At 36.0% G+C, this 23,875-nt stretch overlaps 1 protein-coding gene across 2 annotated transcripts; it reads left to right on the top strand.

The window, feature by feature from the left end:
* The first annotated feature begins 330 nt into the window (after positions 1 to 330).
* Positions 331 to 23,548, top strand: MYL1 (myosin light chain 1). 2 transcript variants are annotated; one of them, XM_047720954.1, is made up of 7 exons: positions 331 to 610; positions 12,956 to 12,983; positions 17,114 to 17,257; positions 19,506 to 19,679; positions 20,133 to 20,210; positions 22,419 to 22,461; positions 23,234 to 23,548. In XM_047720954.1, exons 1-6 carry the CDS (start codon positions 485 to 487, stop codon positions 22,445 to 22,447), a joined length of 579 nt encoding a protein of 192 aa, XP_047576910.1. In that variant the 5' UTR covers positions 331 to 484; the 3' UTR covers positions 22,448 to 22,461; positions 23,234 to 23,548. The 2 variants fall into 2 exon arrangements, with proteins under 2 accessions (XP_047576910.1, XP_047576911.1); XM_047720955.1 differs by lacking the exons at positions 331 to 610; positions 12,956 to 12,983 and adding exons at positions 11,759 to 11,889; positions 12,678 to 12,702.
* Positions 23,549 to 23,875: the final 327 nt, after the last annotated feature.

Here is a 23,875-nt window from a genome sequence, read left to right as displayed (position 1 = left end):
GGCATGAAAAAAAGAAAAAGATTTACAACTTCAGCAGAACTGTAATTCTACCAAGAAAAAGTATCAGTCAATCTACTTTACTGTCACCAAAGGATCTGAACCTGACTTTGTCATACTTCTTTCTCCTTTATATATGGAGGTGGGCGGGGGGGTGGGGGGGTTGGGGGGAGGCAAGAGGAGTTTAAAAAAAATTGATGAAGCCCTGACCCTTTAGATTCCATTTATAGTCTGAGCCCGAATGCCATCCCCCTTGACTAGCGAACTGTCCAATCCAGCTGCATGTGTCTAGATTCTATTAGGCACTAAGTGAAATATATATGCATGCCCTTATACCATTTAACACTTTGGGTCCACCTTCAAAACACTGGGCTGTGGATCCACTGAAGCACCAGCACCACTCCTCTTCCAAGAATCATTTTGACAGGTTCTTTTGGAGGTGCTCCTTTTCCTTTTTTTTTTTTTTTAACCCATTGTTTTAAACAAAATGGCACCAAAGAAGGATGTGAAGAAACCTGCTGCTGCAGCCGCCCCAGCCCCAGCCCCTGCCCCGGCACCTGCACCTGCCCCAGCCAAACCCAAAGAAGAAAAAATTGACCTCTCTGCCATTAAGGTAACTAAAGGGGTGAACAGTTTGGTCACTGAAACATCTTTCAACAGTAGGAAACTCTAGGAACTTGCAAAGGGGTATGTTTTTCACCGAGAGAACCGCGTTACTACATGGGCTGGGTGATTGGAGGAGAAAAGAATCCTGATTAGAAAATAAACTCCAGCGTATAACTTCAGTTAAATCCCTAGGAATATGATATTGTCTACAGAACCTGTATTTGCTCTCATTTTTTGTTCTCTGGTTTTCTTTTTTCCCTAAATGGTCAGAGGGCAATTTAGGGATAGTAAGTGCAAAGGTGTTTTACCAATACTTAAACCGGCGTTTTGTTTTGTTTCATTTTGTTTCATTTTGTTTTGTTTGAAATAAAATCTCTGTGGAAACTAGACCCCTTACCTTAATGCTGCATCAAAAAGACATTTTTCACCCCTGCAAAAGTTTAAAAACAGCTGATGACCCAGTTGTCCTGGCTGCATTTATTGGACAGCTGCTGTATTTCATCTGAAAAAGAGAAGATTTTTGCGATTCAAGTTAGTTCCCCCTTCAGCTTTGCTTAATAAAATTGGATACAACACTAAATTAGATCTCAGTGCAGACAATTATGCACTCAAGTGTTTCAGTGACTATAACTGTCATCTTGTTTATTTATTTACAGCATTTAATTCAGAATGTGCGAGCTGCTTCTAAACGAAACTAACCCCCCAAATACTATAAAACTTGGGTATATGGCTTTTAGCTTATGTCTCTGAGCTCTCGTGTACTGATCTTTAACTAAGGAGAATGTGATTGATTTTCGCATCCATACTTTGCTGTGATCAAAGTTCTCAAATGCCAAAAGATGATCTACTTTTGGGAAAATGACACAGTAGATGTGCCTGTTACCCCTCAGTGTTGTGATCTCTCAAATGTGCACCTTCTCCTTCACTGGGGCTGGACTGGTGAATGACAGTTTGAAAATCTTTATCTAATGAATTCTGCCTTACCTGGAAAACTAATGGGCGAAAGGACCTATTAGGTGATCTTCTCTCGTAAGCCAAATGTTCTGTACATAATAAATCTAAATGTTGCTAACTTAATACTGTTTAATTGTAAAGACAAAGCTGACCTATAAACAAATGTTTCATTGAGTATTTTAGTATAATCGTGGATTTTTAAAAATCCTTCTGACATAAATATTGACTTGGAGCACACTTAGATATATTTCAATACATTAAATAAATGCATTCCTAATTTTTGTAACATTCTAGTTAAACATGAAATTTTATGTTCCAAAGTGGGAGTGGATTATCAAATATTTTACCTTGAGTTTTTAGGTACCTACAGTCACATTTGAAAAAAGTTGGTCAGAGAATCTAATATTGGTTAGGAACTATTCCTAATGAATATCCGCTTAGGAGGAGAAATGTATGTCAGATCTTCTAATAAATGGTTTTCTACCTAAAAGACTGCATATAATTCATTAAGAGGAAACCAAATTTTTCATCTCCAGCAATTTTAGTTAATGTATCTTTATAGATGCACACCGACTACATTATACAATGAACGTGATTGTGGCCATGACAATAATTCCAATCATCTGTATTATTTGACTCTCCACTCTATCCTAAGATTAGATACATGAATCAGCGTCAAAGCTGTTCCTCTGTATTTATTGTGATTTATAAGACAATATTACCTCTTTGCATCTAGGATTACAAGCATCTGTAATGGGAGAAAAATGTGCCTTCTTAAGAAGAAAAAGAAATTTCCCACTAATGAATATAGGCATTAATTTTCTTCCCTGAAGAAATACTAAATACTATATATATATTGAGTTTGGCAGTAAGAAGTCTCCAAGAAAAGACAAAATGTCACTTTTTTAAATACAGAAATTAAACTGATTAGTTGTTCACAGTGAGCAGAGAAGTGATGCTCTTTTAAAACTTGAAAAATTGGTTTATCCTTTAATCTGTATGCTGAATGAGTGCCAGTATGGCTAATGTAGCTAGCACAACTACACAAAAGAAGAAAATGCTCTTAGAATGTCTCTGTAGTGATGAGACTAGTTCATTACAGAATGAGAGATGGGATGGATCCTGATAAGGATGCAAAGTAAAAGGAGCAGTTAAATGAATGTAGAAGAAACAGGAGGAATTTAACCTTTATGGTTCACTCAGAGAGCCTACTCCTAATAGAGAGAAAACAAAAAGAACAAGATTGAAGCTAACATATTTTTGTAAAGGAATTTAAATGCCTTCAATGATTTGCATTCATCAATATGAATTCAGTGCACATTTATAGGTATTATAACCAAAGAATGAGGTACAACTTGAGAACCATATAAAATTTAATTTCATCCCAGTAGGTAACAAGGCTAATTAAAATGTACATTAAAACATTTCATATTATGATGCTTTTAATCACTTAATGATGTTTCTAGATATATTACCTCATATAAGATATAAACTTTTTTCAAGCAGAGAAAATGAATTCTAAAGAAATTAATAGAGCTGTTATATGTGTTCATTAACTTTCTGAAAACTCGATAAAGAACAAAATTTAATTGGATTTTAAACTTTCTTTTATAAATCATATAAGATGAGAAATTCAGCTGTCCTTTAGACTTTGAGTAATGCTGAAGTGTAGGGGTGACTATCTTTGCATAGGACTACAATCTCAGGAATAGTAATATTTGATTCCTCAATACTATTCCTAGCTAATATCTGTGTTCCATCATATAATATACCTTGTTTAATAGCCATATATTTAACCATAAACTCTGAACAATCTTTAATATTGTTAATTAGTGTTATCAATTTCTTTAATGCGCTTTCCTAACCATTTTCCTAGTTTGTTGGTTATTTAGAACATTTGATCAATTGTTCTAACATAAAAACTTTGATATTCATGGAAGGAATGCTTACCTGATGTCCCATGCCCATAGATGTTCTATGAGTATCCTTTTCAAAAACACAAAGACTGCTGATATTTGAACATTAAAGTTGCTGTCCTGGGTGGTTCTAAGCACTCTTCACTTTCAGAGAGCTGACACTTCCAGCAATTATGCCCAGGACGAAGAACAATGCCTGACAAAATCGCCAGTGTAGGAATTAAAATCCACCATGAGTATAGTTGCAGGTGCAAACACAAGAATTAACACCTGCTGCCCAACACTTCAGCCAAGTGTCGAAATAATGAAAGAAAATAAGTAATGAGATGGCTGTGTGTCTAGTTTTTAAAAGATCTTCAATGTGTAAGTAAATGTTTTGCATGATGCATGTCTTGGGTGATATGTCAGGATTGCTATGAAGTGAAGAGATTTGGAATCTTATGGTGCTTAAGTTCTAATTCTTGCTGTATTCACTGTAATTCAATCAGGTCATCTCTGACTAGATACTGCAGGCGATATTACAAAAAGCGGTAAAGGTACAGAATGCATTGACAGAAACTCATCCAATAACAAATCTCAACAATTTATCATACAGTCGGGGAGATTTAAACTTTCAATTTACTGGGTAATGTGGAAATAGAGCATTCCCACTAAGTATATATGTTTACTGATGGGTATTCAGTGGAGGCAAATATTCTGTATATATTGCAATACCTGACTTGTTCTGGTCCAGGTATAGGGTTGTCTGTGTTAATCTACAAATTCTTTTTTCTTGGCTCTAACAAGGCTAATACAAACCCAGTCCCACTTTGAAGAATTCTTGGGAAAATCAAGTGAGGTCATGGTCCATGAAAGGCTTTGAAAATTATAAAGTTATTTGTAATATAATAATAAATATTCACTGAGAATTAACTCTGTGCCTTATTACTTTATTTAATCCTTAAAACATTATATTGAGGGGCACCTGGGTGGTTCAGTGGGTTAAGCCTCTGCCTTCGGCTCAGGTCATGATCCCAGGGTCCTGGGATCCAGCCCTGCATCAGGCTCTCTGCTCAGCGGGGAGCCTGTTTCCCCCTCTCTCTGCCTGCCTCTCTGCCTACTTGTGATCTCTCTGTGCCAAATTAATAAATAAAATCTTTTTTTTAAAAAGCCAAACAAACATTATATTGAGGTTGTTTTTAGCCTCATTTTGCAAGAAAAGAAATTGAGCCTAATGAATTTCAGTAATAACTAGTAGGTGATGGAGCTAGGATTTAACCTCTCAGGCCAAATCCAGAGTCAACTGTAGTAATCATATCCTAAACCACCTCCTGTCTATGAAGAGAAAGTTACTATTAAGAATGTGTGAAGAAAGGGCGCTTGGGTGGCTCAGTTGGTTGAGTGACTGACTTTTGATGTCAGGTCAAGTTATGATCTCGGGATTCTGGGATTGAGCCCCCCAAAAGGCTCCACACTCTGCAGGGAGTCTGCTTGAGGACTCTCTCCCTCTCCCTCTGCCCATCCTCCCACTTGCATTCTTTCTCTCTCTCTCTCAAATAAATAAATAAATAAATAAATAAATCTTTTTTAAAAAGTGTGTGAAGTAGGGGGTGCCTGGGTAACCCAGTTGATTAAGTGTCCAACTCGTGATTTCAACTCAGGTCATTATTTCAGGGTTGTGAGATCAAGCCCCATGTCATGTTCCATACTGGGCTTGAAGCCTGCTTGGGATTCTCTCTCTCTCCCTTAGTTAAAAAAAAAAAAAAACAACAACACCTAATGTGTAAAGAAGCCTTTTTTTATTCAGAAAGGTTTGAGGTAGAGTGGATCTCGTATCACCCTGCACAACCCTGTGTAGCCAGTGGAGGGAGTGACAGGCACATGTCAGAGCAAGTTCACCTAGACTTTGACCTTGGCAGTCCACTACTCTTCTGTTCTACACAGCTCTCCCCTGTCTTTGCACATGTTGCTGACAGGTTGAGTGCTCTCTTTTACAGCTAGAAGGTGGGAAGATTAGGAACCCAGAAAGACTCCTAGTCACTTTGCTCCAGCTTCCTATAAAAGGTTGTACATGGAACATGGATATTTAAAAAAAAAAAAAAAAAAAAGGTTGTTATGAGAGTAGATTAGTTAGTAGTTGCCAGTGATGGAGCTGGGGGTGGGGGAAATGAGTGAAGGTGGTCAGAGGGTACAAACTTCCAGTTATAAGATGAATAGGTTCTGGAACCTAATGTACAACATAGTGAGTATAGTTAACAATACCATATCGTATACTTTAAAGTTGCTAAGAGAGTAGATCTTTAACGTTCTCACCACATAACACACACACAATATTTTTTAATTTAAAAAAACAATGTGACATGATGAATATATCAACTATCTTTATTGTGGTGATCATTTTACAATATCAAAATCATCAGATATCAAATCACATTGTACGCCTTAAATTTACCCTATGTTAAGTCAATTATATCTCAATACAGCTGGAGAAAATAAACTATACCAAAGTATTTTTAAATGCTCTTAAATGTAATGAAACAGACTGAATTTTTAAAATAATTTCCATTTTTTAAATAAAATATACATCATACCAAAACTGGACCTCCAAATTTTGCCATCAGGCTAATATTTTAACAAAGGTATGGGATCTCTATTTTGCTTACAAATAGCATGATTGAAACTGGGAAGAAATATCAACCATATGTCATTTAGAGGGATATGTAGGAACATAAGGCCACATGTATAACAATTAAATCTTAACCTTAACTAGCTAGAGGAAAAGAAGTAGAAAAATAATACATATTGTCAATTTCTGATTAGAAAGAATGGGCGAAAGCATTTATAAGCTGTCTTTAAGTTTTCTTTATGTAATTTTAAGAGTTTGTCTTTTTTGAGGCACCTGGGTGGCTCAATCAGTTAAGCGTCCAACTCTTGATCTCAATTTAGGTCTTGATCTCAAGGTCTTGAGCTCAAGCCCTGCACTGGGGGTTGTGCAGGGGGGTTGTGCACTGGGGGGTTCTAAGCTGGATGTGTAGCTTACTTTAAAAAAAAAGAATTTGTCTTTTTTATACCTTGGCCTTTCAATAATATGAACTAATTTTTACTATAACTATAATGTGACAAATTGCGATATCAAGCCATGTGCATTGTGAATATGACCTCAGGAGCAAATAAAAAAAATTATTTGAGACTACCACTAGGTATCAGTATCAAGTTTCTACTCTCAAACATCTATGATGTACAAGAAAAGAACAGGTGGAATGGAGTGGGAAAATGCTAAAGGACATTCTGTAACTCTCTAAAATTGTATTTTGAATTACATGTAACTGGATAATGTCTTTGCAAAGTAAAATGCAGTTTGGAAAGGGATAGATATGCTCGCCAATTAATAGTGAATAGCCCTTTTAATTTTAAAGATAATGAAATCTTTGCAAGACAAGGAGACCACAAAGTGACAGTGCCAAATTTAGACTCTTGACATTTTAATGTTGCAAATGAACCCCCTGGCAAGTTGTCTTTAGAAGTCATTCCATAATTACCCAGCATTAAGCACCATCTGACTCATGGAAATTATGGAAAGGATTATATTTAGTCTGCTGATCCTACACTTTCTTCTGCTTCTCCTCATACTGAAATACTTTTTGTATGTGAAAATAAGATCTGCTACAGTTTGTTTCTACATCAACTTCTACAGTTTGTTTCTCACTCCAAATCAGAATTTGGAGGGCAAAAATTGCAATATACAAGTAGTAGTGGCTTTAATTATACTAGTTAAAAATTTAAATTATATGGACGATAAATCCTTGCTTTTCTGGTCATAAGTTAATGATAGTGAGTCGAAGCCAGAGGGAAAAAATATACACTAAAGATAAAACCACAACTTATTCAACTTTATATTCCTCCTTCCACTGGGGCAAGTGAAGTCTTTGTATCTAATAAGTGCTCAATGGTACATTGTCTCTTGTTTGTAAAACATCTGACTCACTTGAATATAGTGTTATGAAATTATATTTTAACTCCTTCTTATCTAAATTACTTCAAAATAATGAAAAATCTGAAGATGTATAGACCTAGGTCACATTTTAAAATTTTTATTAAAATTTGGGCTTCGCATTAATTCTTGTAGGTGTGCATGGTGTTATTTTAATAATTCAGCCTTGGTCCAATGGGACCGAATTCAGTTGACTTGTCCACACTTTCTGAGCACAGAATTACTCACTTCCCCTTTCTGTTCAGATCAATGTATCCAATACAGCCATCTATTCTCTCTTATAATAGACAGGCTGAGCTGGTATTGTATTCTTAATTTCTTGTTGTTCTTAATTTCTCCTTTTTATATCATATTATAGTCACGAGCCTAAGTATATCCTTTGTTAAGGTAAGAAACAGAAATGCAATGAAAAATATGTATCTCCTTTAAACTAAGTGAGTTATTCTGAGGCACAGAACTCTTTATTTCCAAAATAGTATTTCTGCTGGCCTTTTATGGTGAGTCCTGGTAACTCTGAGATTAGAGTGAAAATTAATAATCTAAATTTTCTTTAGGATTTGTATACATCCTAGGTCTTTAGAGGCCTCTCTTCCTGGTATTAAATTAGAGAACATGCCTCAGTGTTTTCTTACTTGAATCTAGCCCTGGTGAGATTAAATTCTTTAACTTAGCCTTACCAGTCATTAGCCTCATTCTGTCTTGCAGGCAAGATGAAGTTGTTTAAAGACTACAGTCTGTGTCCCTTCGTCGGGCATTTTCACTCAGTATTCAATGTCACAGATCTCCTAGATGCTAAAGCTTAACATACAGCAATTTCAGAGCCTATTTGATTAAATTGATTTTAATATTTTCCCTATAAATTAATTCCTTCTATATACCAGAAGCTTTATCTTGTTTTTAATCAGTTAACCGAACATCATGATTACTAATAGAAAAACACTTCTCAAAGTGAGGAAAGATCTGTAAACATTGCAATAAAAAATCCTTTTCAGTACCACCAATAAACTACTATTTACCTAAATCCAACACCAGAGAGCACATGAGTCACAAACATGTGAAATGTAGTTATTATACTAACAGTCTAATATAAGTATCAAGCTAAATGGAAAAGCCCCATGAAAAAGCAAATCAAGTGTTGGCAAATTAGAATTTCTGATCATAAATTTTATATAAAATGTAAGGAAATATATATTACTTTATATAAAAGTAATAAAGGCACATATATCAATTTCAAAATGAGCAATGGGTGTGCCTAGTATGTGCTTGGCAGTTCTAGGCGCTGGACGTGTAGCACTGTGGGAGATTATATGCACCTTCTGCAGAATGGAAGCTCTTTGAAGAAGATAAAGAAGTCTCTTCCCTTGGGGAACATATATAATATTCTAGAGGAGAGCTCATGTTTGAAGGAGGAAGCTACTATACATGCATTCTAACGATTTTAATTTATTGCAAATCTGTTGAACTAATATAGGCAAGGTATTTTTCAGCTCTACGGAGAATAAAATATAAGAATAAGGCAGGGACAACACTCTAGATGGCAGGAACATATTGGGGTGGGCCCATGTCCAATTTGCATCATGGACAAAGGTAAATGGCTTTCAGTAATAGCCTGGCTTTCTGGAAGTTTACAACCAGGAAGGTTAAACATCCTTCAGTTGGAAGAAAAGAGCTGAGTAAATAGAGAGAAAAAGTTCTTTCAAGAGGAGAAGATTTTACTAGGACTTTGGATAGTTAATTTCTAAGAAACAGAGATGAGAGGAGAGCATTCCAGATAGAAGAGCCTTGAGTCTAATTTTTAAAACGAAATGATGACACAGCAAACTGAGTCCAAAATCAGCTGATATTTTGTATTTATATCATGCCTTGTTCAAAGAGCTGATGACTTCATCACTACAACACCGAGAAAGGGATGCAAGAGAAACTTTTCATCATTTGTGAGTGTACCAGAGATAAAGTAACATTTCCCATTTATTCTTTGAGCACAGCATTCATGTCTTTTATTTAAAACTATAGTTTATTCCCTAGGATGGACTACACTATAGCCTTTTGTACTGTTGTCAATAACTTGCTTACACATTTACTTTGATTTTCAATAGGTACAGAAAAATCTAAACTCTGATCTTCTCTGTGGTAAAGATATACAGAGAAAGTAGAGTGAAATAATTTGTCAACTGCTTGCCACTTCTATTTTAATAATAGCATACCTTTACATCATATCCAGGTGGTCAGGAATAGCTTATTTATAACATAAATACAACTTTTTAAAAATGACTTTCTAGTTTACTCCATAGATTTTGTACAAATTGTCCATATTTATACAAATTCGAGGACACACTTTTCTACTCAAAAAAAAAAAAAAGAAACAAAGAAAAGGAAATGAGCATTATGTAGGGCAAAATATAGGCATTCTGTAGGGCAACTTTGATGGATTTATTTTGTATTATTTGTAGTTATTAATTCTACTAAAAATCTGTATTAGTTCTCAATATTAATCATAGGGCAATTCAAATTTAATGACACAATACATAAATGTAACTACAAGTCTAAAAAGAACACAAAGAAACATGGTCTGCTCTCATGGCTTGAATTTGAGCATCAAAAATCGTGAGACTCCAGGATTGATGGAGGGAGGTGGGCAGGGGATGGGCTAAATGGGTGATGGGCATTAAGGAGGGTATGAGCTCTAGGAATTACACGTAAGTGATGAATCACTAAATTCTACACATGAAACCAATTTTAGCATATATGCTAACTAACCTGAATTTAAGCAAAAACTTGAAGGAAAAAAATCATTAGACTCCAAGTTATATAATTATCAAAGGTGACAAATTTCTACTTTTGTTCTTCCCTTCCATTCCTCCTAATAACTTAAAGCACTTACATTTTTCTATTAACTTCCATTTCTCATAAACTCTCAAAATGTCTTTTTATGAAAATACATTTTCCTGGGCAGTAATATTTTTTTAAATTATGTTTCTAACCCTCATTTTGACCCAATGAGATTTTTTTCACTACTTGTAAACTTTAGACAAAAAGTAATATGAAAAAAAAAAAAAAGAAAGTGATATGCATTTAAATACTGATTTCTTCCTAAATGGCTTGAGGGAAAGCTGCAAAACATTCATCTGCCCAGCAGGGAGAGACTTCATGTTTGTGGTGACCATTCCTTTAAAAACAATTGCTGAGGGTGCCTGGGTGGCTCAGTTGGTTAAGCAACTGCCTTCAGCTCAGCTCATGATCCCAGAGTCCCAGGATTGAGTCCCACATCAGGCCCCCTGCTCAGTGGGGGGTCTGCTTCTCCCTCCGACCCTCTCCCCTCTCATACTCTCTCTCTGTCATTCTCCCTCTCAACTAAATAAATAAAATCTTTAAAAATAAAAAATAAAATAATTGCTGAGACAGCACTTAAATCAAAATTTATCTCCAACATTCTTTATACTTATAACCTGCTTTAGGTATGAAGAACACTAATAAACATGTCGTCTGAACATTAGTGGACATGCTAGGACTGATCTTCCTAGGACCACTTTTCACAGTACCATTCTAGGAAGAGAGTTGCCTCCTATTTTCAGGTAAGCAGCCATGAAAACCCCTTACCAGCCAATTCCTTAGCCATCTTTAAAATCCTCAAGTATAAGTTGACGTTTGACAGCTGCTGCTTTGGGTCTTTCTGGAGACCAAGGGTGGAGGATAATACCCACCCCTCACGTAAAGAAAGCTAAAGGAGAATGGTGAAAATGGAGTCCTAAACCACCACTGGCTTAGATACACTCTCTATGCCTCAGAACACAACTTCCAAAAGAGTGGTCTTTAATGAGAGCCGTCAAGAACAGACCACATTCTCACATGGGTGAACCCTAAGAAACACAAAGAATATGCATGGCCTTTTCAAGTCTTCTGCACTTGACCCCAAAGGACAGAGCTCCAGAGGATGTTCCTTCTGTAGTCTTTGCCATTTGAAACCCCAAACCAGTCCCATCCAAAAAATTCCATTAAATACCAAAACTTGCTGACTTGCTGTTTGCAAAGTCCATAATTCACCAAGAGAAGGGGTCAGCCTGAGTGTGAGGGAAATTCTAAGCTCCTCTGCCACTGAACAAGGAAGAAGCTTCTTAAAAGAAGAGGCTCCAAGAGACCATCTCAGGGATGAAGACCATAAAAGTACTGACAGGCTTCGGTCTCATTATGGCTGTCCACTCCCAGGTTCTGGTTGCCTAAAAATAGCCCTCAGGGTTCAGAGCCCTCCTTCCTTTTGCCCTAAGAAAGCTAAAGAACTCTCCAAGAGGAGTGGCCGTTTGTCTCTGAAACCTGATGCTAGCTCTGAGGTCACACCTTCGCCAGCGATAAAGGCAGCCTCAGCAAAGGCGTCCCCACTCAGGGACTGGAGCGGCCCTCAACTCACTCTTCAGCTTTGCCGCTGTTCCGCAGCCCAGAGGCTCTGCCATGGTGGGTCCTAGGAGAAAATGGTTTGTCTGTTATAGGAGGATATAATCGTGCATATGATCTTACTGAGTAGAAAGGCAGTCAAGGAACAGAATTGAAGAGAGAACATATTCGGTATTATAAGACTATAGAATCTGCGTTTGGGTTTTTTGTTGTTGTTTTTTGAGGTGGGGTGAGGATAGAAGACATTAATTCGAGCTGTTATGCTAACTGAAAATAATACACCTTATTCTCCAAAGCAGTACTTTATGCTTCATTAAGTTTTGCTATATCATGTAAGGTTTATTATATCTAGTTGGGGGGTGAGGGGAGGAGTGGGAAGTGGAAACTGCTAGTATAGCAAAATAGTATTCCTTTAAAAACAGTCTGATGAAGGTAGCTAAAATTAAGTAACCTACTTCCGACACATCAAGCAAAAACCTACTAGTTAAATAGAAGAAAGACTTAAGAAAATCTTTTTAATGCAGTATATCTATATTTCTGAATGCAGGGTATCTGTATTAGACATATCTTAAATACATCACAGGCTACTATATTATTCCAGGAAGTTATTTGACTTAGCATTTGCGAAATCATTGATTCATTGATTAAGTTACAGAGAGATGTTCCCTAACTATCTTTTGCAATAGTGTTTTTCCTAGATTTGAAAGTATCCTAAGGCAACCTTCTTATTCTATGACACCTACATGTTTTCCTAAAAATCTCAGAACAGAGAGCACTCATTCTTCTGTCAATGCATTTGAAAGAGTACTAGCTGTTTCTTTCTTTCTCCCTCTCTCTCGCCACTGCAGTCCTTCAGTGCTGACCAGATTGCTGGTAAGTGAATTGAGCTTCTCTACTCCACATGTAGGCAGAACACTGCCTAGTTTCTGAAATACCCCTTATTTCTAAGGCATGTTACTGCGTGGCTCAACCTGTTAGTGTCTAAGCTATGCCTGAAGTCTGAAAAGTTGGCTTACTTTTGGAGCTTACTTTGACGATTACTCAGGGAATGAGCCTGGATACACTTAAAAACCAGGACATTTTTGTTTGGTTAAAATATTCTTTGTGGTTAATTTCTTTCTAACAGATCGAGTTCTCTAAGGAACAGCAGGATGGTAAGTTTAAAAGATACAGTTGTTAATATGTGCACACTCATAAAGACGGCATGTGAGAAAACCGACTCCTTTGGGATGAGATTAGCTCTTCCTAATTATCCCCACTGGTGTTGCCATTCTAAATATAAATGCTCTCGATCATTCTAAGTTTTCTCAATGTGAACCCTTGCTTATAATCAGTAATCAAAGGTTTAAGCCAACAAAAGACAGATACCATAAGTTAGGTCCTTGTGTTCACTGATTTCTAAATAAAACCATTTTGATACAGTAGCCAATACCATATATATTACCCCGAAAAATGTTGTAGGTTATGAATGGCTAATCTGTTCATCAAATCCCTAAAGAAAGATTTGGCAGGTCTGAATTGTTCAATTTAGAAAATAATATTGATTGTGAAACTGCCTAATTGCCAAATCTACAAAATTTCATGGGCATGATAGTGAGTTGGGAGAAGCAGATGAAGTGGATAAGAATAAAAATGAATTCAGAAACAAAGAAAGAGGAGTAGTTTGTCATAAAACTGCAAGGAACATTGGACATCTCCTGGCCCATCTTTAAAGATCAAGACAGGCTCTCGAAGAGCTGATAGGGTTTGCTCAAGGACCCAAAGTATTAGTAACAAGATCGGCATCTGGTATAAGTTTAAACTAATGAGAAATTTCATAAAAACAGTTACTAGCCAGAAGACCTCAAACTCTTAAGATTCAAGAGAATCTGAGTGGTTTCCCTAACACTTCCACTTTTTCTCCTTCAGGCCTTTGGATCCAAGAGGTCCCGTGCCCCACAGGATGTGTTAATTCTCTAGAAGTGTAGGGGAGAATGTTTCGTTGAGCCAAAGTGGCCCAAATTCGAAGAAATGGAGACAGAAATACATCTCTAGAAGGGAGGGGGGAGAAAAAATTTAGTTAAATGATAGCATCTAAATTAGGATATTAGTCATAAAAATTACTATGTATTTATATGTTATGATACATAATATATAAATAATTATAAATGTAGGTGTTTGATAAGTACGTATATAAATACTCAGTTCTCTACCTAAAAAAATTCCACATTTTCAGTTTGTTTCAATGTCTAGAATATTCATGTTTGGACATCAATTAAGGAAAAAAAGGATATTTGCTGTAGTAGAGACTCACATTTATCTACATCATGGCTGATAGTCTCATGTCAAGAGATTAGGTGATTTGATGGCTCAGAACTCAAGAGCATTTGAAATTATACTACAAAGGGCTATTTTTTTTTATTGAAACCAGTGGTAATTTTACTATAGTTTGTTTGACTCTTAATGCATTTTTAACTAGTGATACTGCTACATTATCAGCTACTGCAACCCAGTCCTCTTAAATATCTCAATTATAGTGCCATTTTGACTATGAAACTATGGTGGGACAAAGCAACAGAAGACTTAAAAACCCTTGCAGGGACAGAAGGACTTACCATTGACCATTAAACCTGTAACTACATATATGAACTAGGTTTTAGGTAGAGAGGTTCAGGAAATGTTGGTGTAGTAGACTGGTTTTCTCTTGTGCCAGGAAAACAAATGGAAGCATTTAAAATGTATATGTAAACATAATGCTTTCAGAAATGAATGAAAATTTCCTCTGTTTCCTTCCTTGTTCAGTCCTTAAAGAGTTTCAGTCATGGCTGCTCTATTTGAAAGTATCACAGGTCCCAAGGAAAGAGGGAAAAAAAAAGAAAATTACCAATTCTAAACGTTTATGTCCTGTGCTGTCCCGTAGAGTTGCCACTTGGCCACATGTGGTTATTTAAACTTAAATTTTTGTTAATTAGAAATAAATACATTTAAAACTCTATTTTCTCTGTTGTGCTGATCATATTTTAGTGCTCAGGAGCCACAGGTGGTTTTTGGGAAACCCAGATCTAGAACATTTTGATTGTCATAAAAAGATCTAGAACAGTGTTGGTCTAGCCAGGGACTGTCAGTTTTTTTTGTAAAAGGCCTAATTGTCAAATGGCAGACTTTACTGGGAGTACAGTCTCTCTGAAAACAACTCAACTCCATCACTGTGGTATAAAAACAGCCATAAACAATACATAAGAGAATGGGATGTTTTCCAACCAAACTTTATTTTACAGAAGCAGGTGACCAGCCCCTAGGTAGTAGTTTGCTAATCCATTATTCTAAACTCTTCAAGGGAATAAATCTTAAAAATCTGAGGTAGGAAGAGCAATTATCTTTCTGTCCTAGGTGTTTAAATCAATGAAGGGTTAATGTCAGAGAGATTCTGTTACAGCCCATAAAATCCTATTTCTATATCTGCATCTGACCAGGGTAAAAGTGAGCCCACTGGGCAATCTGCATGGAAGCCTGGAGCCAGTAACAAGAATAGTTCAGTTTCACATGTCCCTTAGAAAGACGAAAAATAATATTTGAGTAATGACCCCACCGTGTCTACAGCATGCTTTTTAGTTTAGGGGAATGATCTTTTATAGTCAAATTGCATAGAATCTGAAGGGGAAATTTTAGCAAACAATGGCGACATGATCTATAGTTGATTGTGAATATAATGTCTGTGCAACCTTAGATCAAGGGATGGACGGATGCTAAAACAGGGTACTTTGCTGAGAAATCTATCTAGATGGATCTTTGGATCTGAGGCCACTAATGGCCTAAATACATTGCTTTCAGCTCTACCAGTTCCTTCACAAATGGTTTTTTGAGTGTTGCTGGGATTAATTCCAACAAGTTGCCATCAGTACTTTTGGGTTCCCCAGAAAACTGAATTATATTAAGTTAGGAATTCCAGTTGAAATGTCATTTCTGGACCCTTAATCCATGGTAATATCCTTTTCTGTCTCTTTGGCATACACATCTTAATTCTTTGTTAACATAATTATGAAAGGCCAAAATTGTTCCATCAACAGAGAAGGACAAAATTTAGGGAAAGTTAGGATTAGAGTAATTGTGATAAAAATAGACAACAGGGGCGCCTGGGTGGCTCAGTGGGTTAAAGCCTCTGCTTTCGGCTCAGGTCATGGTCTCAGGGTCCTGAGATCGAGCCCCACATCGGGCTCTCTGCTCAGCAGGGAGCCTGCTTCCTCCTCTCTCTCTCTGCCTGCCTCTCTGCCTACTTGTGATCTGCCTGTCAAATAAATAAATAAATAAAACTTAAAAAAAAAATAGACAACAGTAAAAATATGTACTTATATGTACACACATATAAGTACAATGAGACCTAGAAAAATCTGAATGAAATTGGTGGAGTCTATCAATGTGAACATTCTGGTAGTGATAGTATACTCTAACTTTGCAAAATGTTACTACTGGGGGAAACTAGACAGTATTTAAGAGATCTCTGTATTTTTTCTTAAAATTTCATGTGAATTTATAATTATCTGCACAAAATTTTAACTAAAAATATATATAATTAAATTCTAAAGTTAATATAGCAACACGTTGTCATATGTATTATCTGAAAAAAGAGTAAAGTTTAAGAGATTATCATCATGATAGATCCAAACAAATATTTCCCCTTCTGAAGTGATTACACCAGGAGCCTATTAAAGTCATACACTGGTTAAATGACACTCTAAAATTTAGAAGTTTGTTTCTCTTTTCTAATTTTTTTTCCTGAAAAATGAAGTTGCTCCTGAAGATAACTAGTCAAGGGGAGAGTCTAGGAAATTTGTATTTTAAGAGGAGGTTTTCCTAAATAATTTGAGAAATCTGGGTTAACCTCCTATAACACAATCCTGATTGAACATTTGTTTTCTTTAGATTTTATTAACTTTCTTAATTATGAAGAGTTCCTAAGATTTCTCAAGATCTCAGACTTTCTTAATCCAGTTCTGCTTCCCAGGCAGATGAAGGAAATATGAATAAATATGACAAGGAGCTTCAATTTCCACATCTGATTAATAATAATATATGATTTGAAGTTGGAAATGGTTTTAAATGGTTTTAAAGCAGTCCCAAAAAGAAATGTCAAAAAGGATGGTCAATGGCAATTTGAGCTAGGAAAAGGGAGAGTCCAAAGATAATTTGAATGGTTACAAAAGTTGAAAAACAGAGGAGAATGTGAACTGGATCCTTGATGAAGTTAGGGGTAATTTATAGTTCTGAAGGAGAAAAACAGCATCCTAATGCTTCTTGTTTCTTGCAGAATTCAAGGAGGCCTTCCTCCTGTTTGACAGAACAGGTGAATGTAAGATCACCTTAAGCCAGGTCGGTGATGTCCTTCGAGCTCTGGGCACAAATCCCACCAATGCGGAGGTCAAGAAGGTGCTGGGAAACCCCAGCAATGAAGGTAACCAGATTTTCCAAACAGCTGGGAAGCAAGCTTATTTACACACATGAGAGAAAGAGAGAGAGACAGTCTGTGTGTGCATGTGTATGTGCCCATGCACATGTATGTAAGAGAAAGAGAAATTTATTGAGAAATAAGGTCCACAGAAGAGACTTTAATTTGCTCATGATGGTAAGTGTGTTTCTTGGCTGTCTAGAGTCTCAGTTTTTTCCTCATAAAATAAGTTGACCTTCCTTTGAAAAATTGTAAGCATGATAAAATTTTGTGCTAATGAAATAATACCTAAAGCTAACATTGTCATCATCATCATCCTACCTATGTTCTTCATTTAAAGATTAATGACTGAAATAATATCCAAATCTGCACATTTTTTTCAAACCTTCAAAGTCAAAAACACATTTTGACAAAGATGGTAAATATCGCTAAAACACAACACACTTTGTAAGCAACTCAGTACATTACAAAGGCATGATGACAAAAGCCATGGAAATAAAATCTCAGTGCTCTCAGGAGGCTGAAAATACCTGCTGACTTGGCCCCGTGCTCTGTCTGTGATCATCTTAAAAGTAACTTGGCTCTTTTAATTAAGAATCGACAGAATGCCATGGTAATTAAGAGTATTTTCTATTTCTCAAGAATTATAAGAAGACTTAAAAATCTAAGTCCAAACCTGCATTCAGTACCCCCAAGTAAATCCTGGGACAAAAAGACAGTGAGATATGTAAGTGGCAACATCACAGTAGTCATTTGCTTGATACAGTAATCTAGTTATTAGTCTTCAAAAAAAATTTTCTGATGCCAATGGTTCATGGCAAAGTATAAGCATTTATTGGAGAATACCACCCTGAACAAAAAGGACGAGACAACACTGAAATTTTTTCAAGTAGATATTTGGGCTGTTTATCTTTGCCATGAGGGAAAAAAAGAGGGGAAAGCAAAAGGTAAATAATCTCATTTTCCCCTTGATAACTGAAAAGACTTCTCTCTCGTTACCAAAATGGGGGGAGAGGAATTTGATTTCAAAGAAACCCACCTCTAAATCAATCTGCTGGAATTTTTCTCAAACTTCATTTTCTTTAGAGGAAAATGTCCAGGTAAATCACGCAAAAGTTAGCTGTGAGCATGAGACAACAGCCAGATCTTATTCTGTAGATGCCACTTTCTAACTTAACAAAACATCCATCTTTTTTTTTTTTTAAGATTTTATTTATTTATTTGACAGAGAGAGATCACAAGCGGCAGAGAGGCAGGCAGAGAGAGAGGAGGAAGCAGGCTCCCTGCTGAGCAGAGAGCCCGATGCGGGGCTCAATCCCAGGACCCTGAGATCATGACCTGAGCCGAAGGCAGCGGCTTAACCCACTGAGCTACCCAGGCGCCCCGAAAACATCCATCTTTTTTAGAATTATTAAGTAAATGTTCATTTGTTCAGTGTTCAAATTTGATCTTTTTAATACCATTCCATTTTTATTCTATGAGGAAAGACTAATAAAAAGGGAATTTTGGTTTTAGGGTTACTTAACTTTATCCATTCACCTCCATCTGGATAGTCTGTTTGATACTTTTGTTGTGAACACAATTTACCTTACCATAATGAAGAAAACCTTACCATCCCCAGACCTCTAAACTGCAAAGAAGTCAGGAAATCACAAGGAATTTGACATGCACACTCCTGTCATAGGCATCTTGTTAACGTTACGTAAAACTTAAAGAAATTGAAAGCTCTACAAAAGCTCAGGAAAAGGAGGCATATATTTTAAAGTTAAGTTTTACTGTATTTATATGCTTATGGATTTGTTGTGTCAGTATATATTTTCCATTCCTTCTCTACTATTTATAGAAAATATTAAATTGACAATACTAATAAAAAGTAGCTAACACTTATTCAGCACTCAGTTTGTCCCAGGTATTATAATAAATTTTGCAGGTGTGATCTCATTTAGTGCTCACACTAAAACTATGAGGAATCTCTATTTTACAGATGAAAAAGTTGAGGTACAAAAGGATGAAGAAATCTGCCCATGATCACATAGTTGTGATGGTGGGTTGAGGATAAAAGCTTAAGCATGAGGACTCCAGAGCTCATGCTATTATCTATTACTAATTTTTTGTCATCAGCAATTTACCAACTGAAATTTAAGCTATATGAAGATATTTTAGATCCTCTGGAATGAACTTTCAAGTTTAATTTGTGATCCAGAAGTGACATTTTATGGTAGCTAATAACTCTCCAAACTGCAATTTCTTCCAGAGATGAATGCCAAGAAAATTGAGTTTGAACAATTTCTGCCCATGATGCAAGCTATTTCCAACAACAAGGACCAGGGCACTTATGAAGACTTTGTTGAGGGTCTGCGTGTCTTTGACAAAGAAGGCAATGGCACAGTCATGGGTGCTGAACTCCGCCATGTTTTAGCCACATTGGGTAAGGAAAATTTATTTCAGTGGACTTAATAGGGCAGAATATATAGGAAAGGGCATGACATAGGGGGATCAAGCTCTAACAAAATAGGTAGGGGGGGGAAAGCTACAAGATGAAAAAGAACAGTCCAAAATTAATGACCATTTCCATTGGCCTCAGTGTCAATGAGTTTGTTTTGGGGAAATGGTTAGTTTAAGATACTAGAAATGAATAAGTAAAGCATCTTAGTTCTTATAGAATAGAGTTTAGATGACCCAGGAATAATATGTATTTAATTCATTCACTTAAAAACAATCCACTGACAATGTACTAAGTACCAGAGAAACAGAATGGGCTTGATTTCTATCCTCCAAGAGCTTATTCATAGTCTCTAGGAACCCAAAACTGATCACTTATGATGGAATTTAGAAAATAGCCTCTGGCCTTTTTTCTGAAAAAAGAGTTTTATTTCCTCAGGTGAAAAAATGAAAGAGGAGGAAGTGGAAGCTCTGATGGCAGGTCAGGAAGACTCCAATGGCTGCATCAACTATGAAGGTACGATTTCGCATGCTCTGTGCTTGTAGCAACTCTCAACTGATTGTGTTGTTGATAGACTCCTTCTGATCTTGAAACAACTTCTTTGTCTCTGCCTCTTTTATTGAATATACCCATGTTCTTTTTTTAAATCATCAATCAATTACACAATAACTCTAAGAATCTGACTATATACCTAAGATTTTTATTCCAGTGGGTTTTGACTCTCCTATGCATTGTGATACAGCTTAAAATGTGTTTTCACATGTATTTTTTCTTGTTAGGTCTTTATAAAATCTCTATAAAATAGACAGGGTTTGTATCAGAATAAAGTACAATAGAATATTAAAGTTGGAGAGATCTCAAAATCCTTTACAGTAAACAATTATGAAAATGAGGAAGTTGAGGGCCAAAGAGGTCTACTTACTGAGTGAAGGCCAAATCATTAATGAAAGGGCTGGTGCTAAAATTTCATTTATCTCCTTGTCTGGTTTTGCTTAAATCAAAGTTATCTCATGGCCGACCATCTATGTCCTGTTACCAAATTACAGCAGGCTCACCGAGAGGGTCTGAAAAACAACACACCCCACAAAGTAAAGATGCAAAATAAAATTACATGATACAATTTATGAATTTTAAAATTTCCAATAAATTGAGAAACGTATCTATCCTCCCAAAAAGACTAACCTGGCCACTTTTCAACAAAGCTATGCTGATAGCTTTGATGTAAGTGTAGACTTATGAAGTCTAATGACTTGGGAAAAAGTAAGAAAAGAAAAGCAGAGAGAGGAGGAGGGAAGGAAAGCAGGGAGGAGAGGAAGAAGAGGAGAGGAGAGGACGGAAGAAAAGGAAAACAGTCAGCTAAGCACATCTTCACTGACGATCTTGATTAAACTTTACTTTTTCCCATAAATAACATTTTACATTTGGTTATTGCTATAAATACATGACATAAAAGAAGAATCATTCAATAAATATTGTTTGGACAAGTGAAGAGTCATCTAGAAAATAAAATCAGACCTGGATCTCATATCAGAATAAATTTCAAACGGTTCAAAAATTTAAATGTAAGAGCTAAAAGCATAAAAGCCATGGACAAATTATTTTATAACTTTTGGAGTGGGAAGGTGTTTCAAACACTGATAAGAACCCAGAAGGCATTACAAGTTTTGATAAATGCAACCACAAATTTTTTTAGCTCCATATAGCAAAAGCCACCAGAAGCAAAGTCAAAAGACAAATAGCAAACCATAAAAAAAAGCAATCAGTATCAGCAAAAGCTCATTTTCTTAATTAAAAAAAGCTATTGTAGATTAATAAGAAGACTACAGCCCAATGGAAAAATTAACAAGTACATAAACAATTTGCAGAAAAAGAAATAAAATTATCTATAAATATAATATGCTAAACTTCACTACTATAAAATAATGCAGATTTCTACATGGAGATACCATTTTTCAAAAAGATAATTGCCAAAGATTAAAAGTCTGACAACACTTTGGGTTGAGGAGAGGGTGTAAGCAGGTAATGTCATGCATTCCTGTTGGGAATATCTATCATTAAAATCCCGATATGGTGGTATAGTACTAATAATTCTAGCAAATCTACATCATGCAATGTGGTTTTTAGATATGCTTGCACTCAAGTGAGATGAGTGATACCTGGTTATTCGTTACTGTGTTGGTAAATATTCAAACAATTTAATGTCTACCAATGTAGGATGTATCAAAGAGATTCTGGTATACCTACAAAATGAAATTCCCTACAGTGCCGCCCCCTCCAAATGATAGTCTTATTTTCGGTCATTCAGTTAGAAAGCAAATGCAAAAGAGTTTGTGGAGTATGCCACCATTAGGGTGAAAAATAGTTTTAGAAACAAATATTTGTATTTTCTTATACATGCATATTAGCTTCACCAACTTTGCTGTAAAGAGAAACTAGGTAGAAGGGAGACACTGGTGAGGAACATTTCGTTTTTGTTACAAGCCCTTTCATACTCTTAAAAAATTTTTTTATCCATGAGAATGTACTACTTCTTCAAAAAATGAAGTTTACAAAGTCAGGGGAAAGGCTATGAACCCAGGATGAAGAATAGTGGACTGTACTGAGCTTAAGACAATAAATGCTCCTGTTACAGCTAAGAAAAATTAAGATTGAACTTACTTGCTAAATCTCTCTTTCATTAAACTTGATGGTCTTTAACTTAAACTGTCTGTATTATGCCCACAGCTTTTGTCAAGCATATCATGTCCAATTAAATGGAGCTTTCAAGGTAAATACCCTTTTGTTTTTTATTATATAAGGCTTTCTCAATATTGTGTTTTTAAAAAATTCAACAGCTTCACTTTATGTGCTGGAAACATAATTAGTATTAGCTTTTAGTTAAAATTTATTTACATTAACCAGAAAAAATCAACTCCTTTCAATTCATTTCAACTCCTGAAATCGGTTACTTGGAAATAGAGTATTTTGGGGGCGCTTGGGGGCTCAGTCGGTTAAGTGTATCCTTCGGCTCAGGTCATGACACTGGGGTCCTGGGACCGATCCCCACGTCAGGCTCCCTGCTCAACAAGGAGCCTGCTATTCCCCCTGCTTGCTTGCTGGCGCTCTCAAATAAAACAAACTTAAAAAAAAAAAAAAGGAAATAGAGCATTTTTGTATGAGTATAGAAACAAAAATTTCTAAGATCTTTGCTGCCATCTATAAACCTTAGTTTTGATTGTACTGTAATTTTGCAGTGGAGATTCAACAAGCCAGAGACTAGTTAATGAAGTTAGCTGGAACATCACACTAATAAAAGTATGACCCTAATTTCTTTGAATAATTGATAAGAGTTTTTAACAATTACGGCTCTAGAAAACCAGGTTATCACAGCTTGAAGTTAAGCACTTGCATCTAGATTGTTACAAGTATGAAATGGCTTACCATCGAAGTGCTGGTTCGTTTGTGCTTTTTCTTCTTTTGCACTTCACTTTATTTCCTCCTCAGCTTTCTCTCTGAAAAGATGCAATCAACATTTAACTCAAATCCCTTTTCCTTTCCAGATCAAGCATTGTTTACGAAGACTGGCTGGAACCTTATTGCAATAACACCCATGACTTAGTGTCCAGAACTGCTTACCATCATTCAGAAAACTAAACAACGTGGACCGTTCTAGACTGAAGACTCCCTGTACTTTTATACATTTCACGTTCCTCTCTGAATTGTATTCATACCACACAAACCAAGTGTCTCCTGCTCTACGCGAGAAGGATAAATACTGACAACCTCAAATTCAAGCACTACTCTTCATTTTCCACTAGGGGTCAATGAACAGCCTTAAAATACGAAATCAATAAATAATTTTGGTCAGTCTGGAATGCTCAAGTTGCATTGTGTTTTTTATCTTCCTGATTAGAGAAAGTAATTTTTAAATTTTCAATTGTTTTGTTACTGTACAGAATATGGATGAATTGCAAACTTTTAGAGAAAAAATCACTGCGGTCTACATACCAATAACAAACTGAATACTCATCATCGTCATCACTGAAAAAGTGAGATAGAGAACTGAGGAAAGTCAGACAGGATCAGAGACATCTTAATATGAACTATCCAGGTAATTTAAGATTAAAGCAGATTTTCTCAGTTTTGTGTAAATCGTCATATATGTGAGTTGACCTTATCACTTCTAGTGACAATCTGGCCTA

Source organism: Lutra lutra, chromosome 3 (genome assembly GCF_902655055.1).
Source record: "Lutra lutra chromosome 3, mLutLut1.2, whole genome shotgun sequence".
NCBI classification, from domain to species: Eukaryota; Metazoa; Chordata; class Mammalia; order Carnivora; family Mustelidae; genus Lutra; species Lutra lutra.
This window is presented reverse-complemented; position numbering and strand designations above follow the sequence as displayed.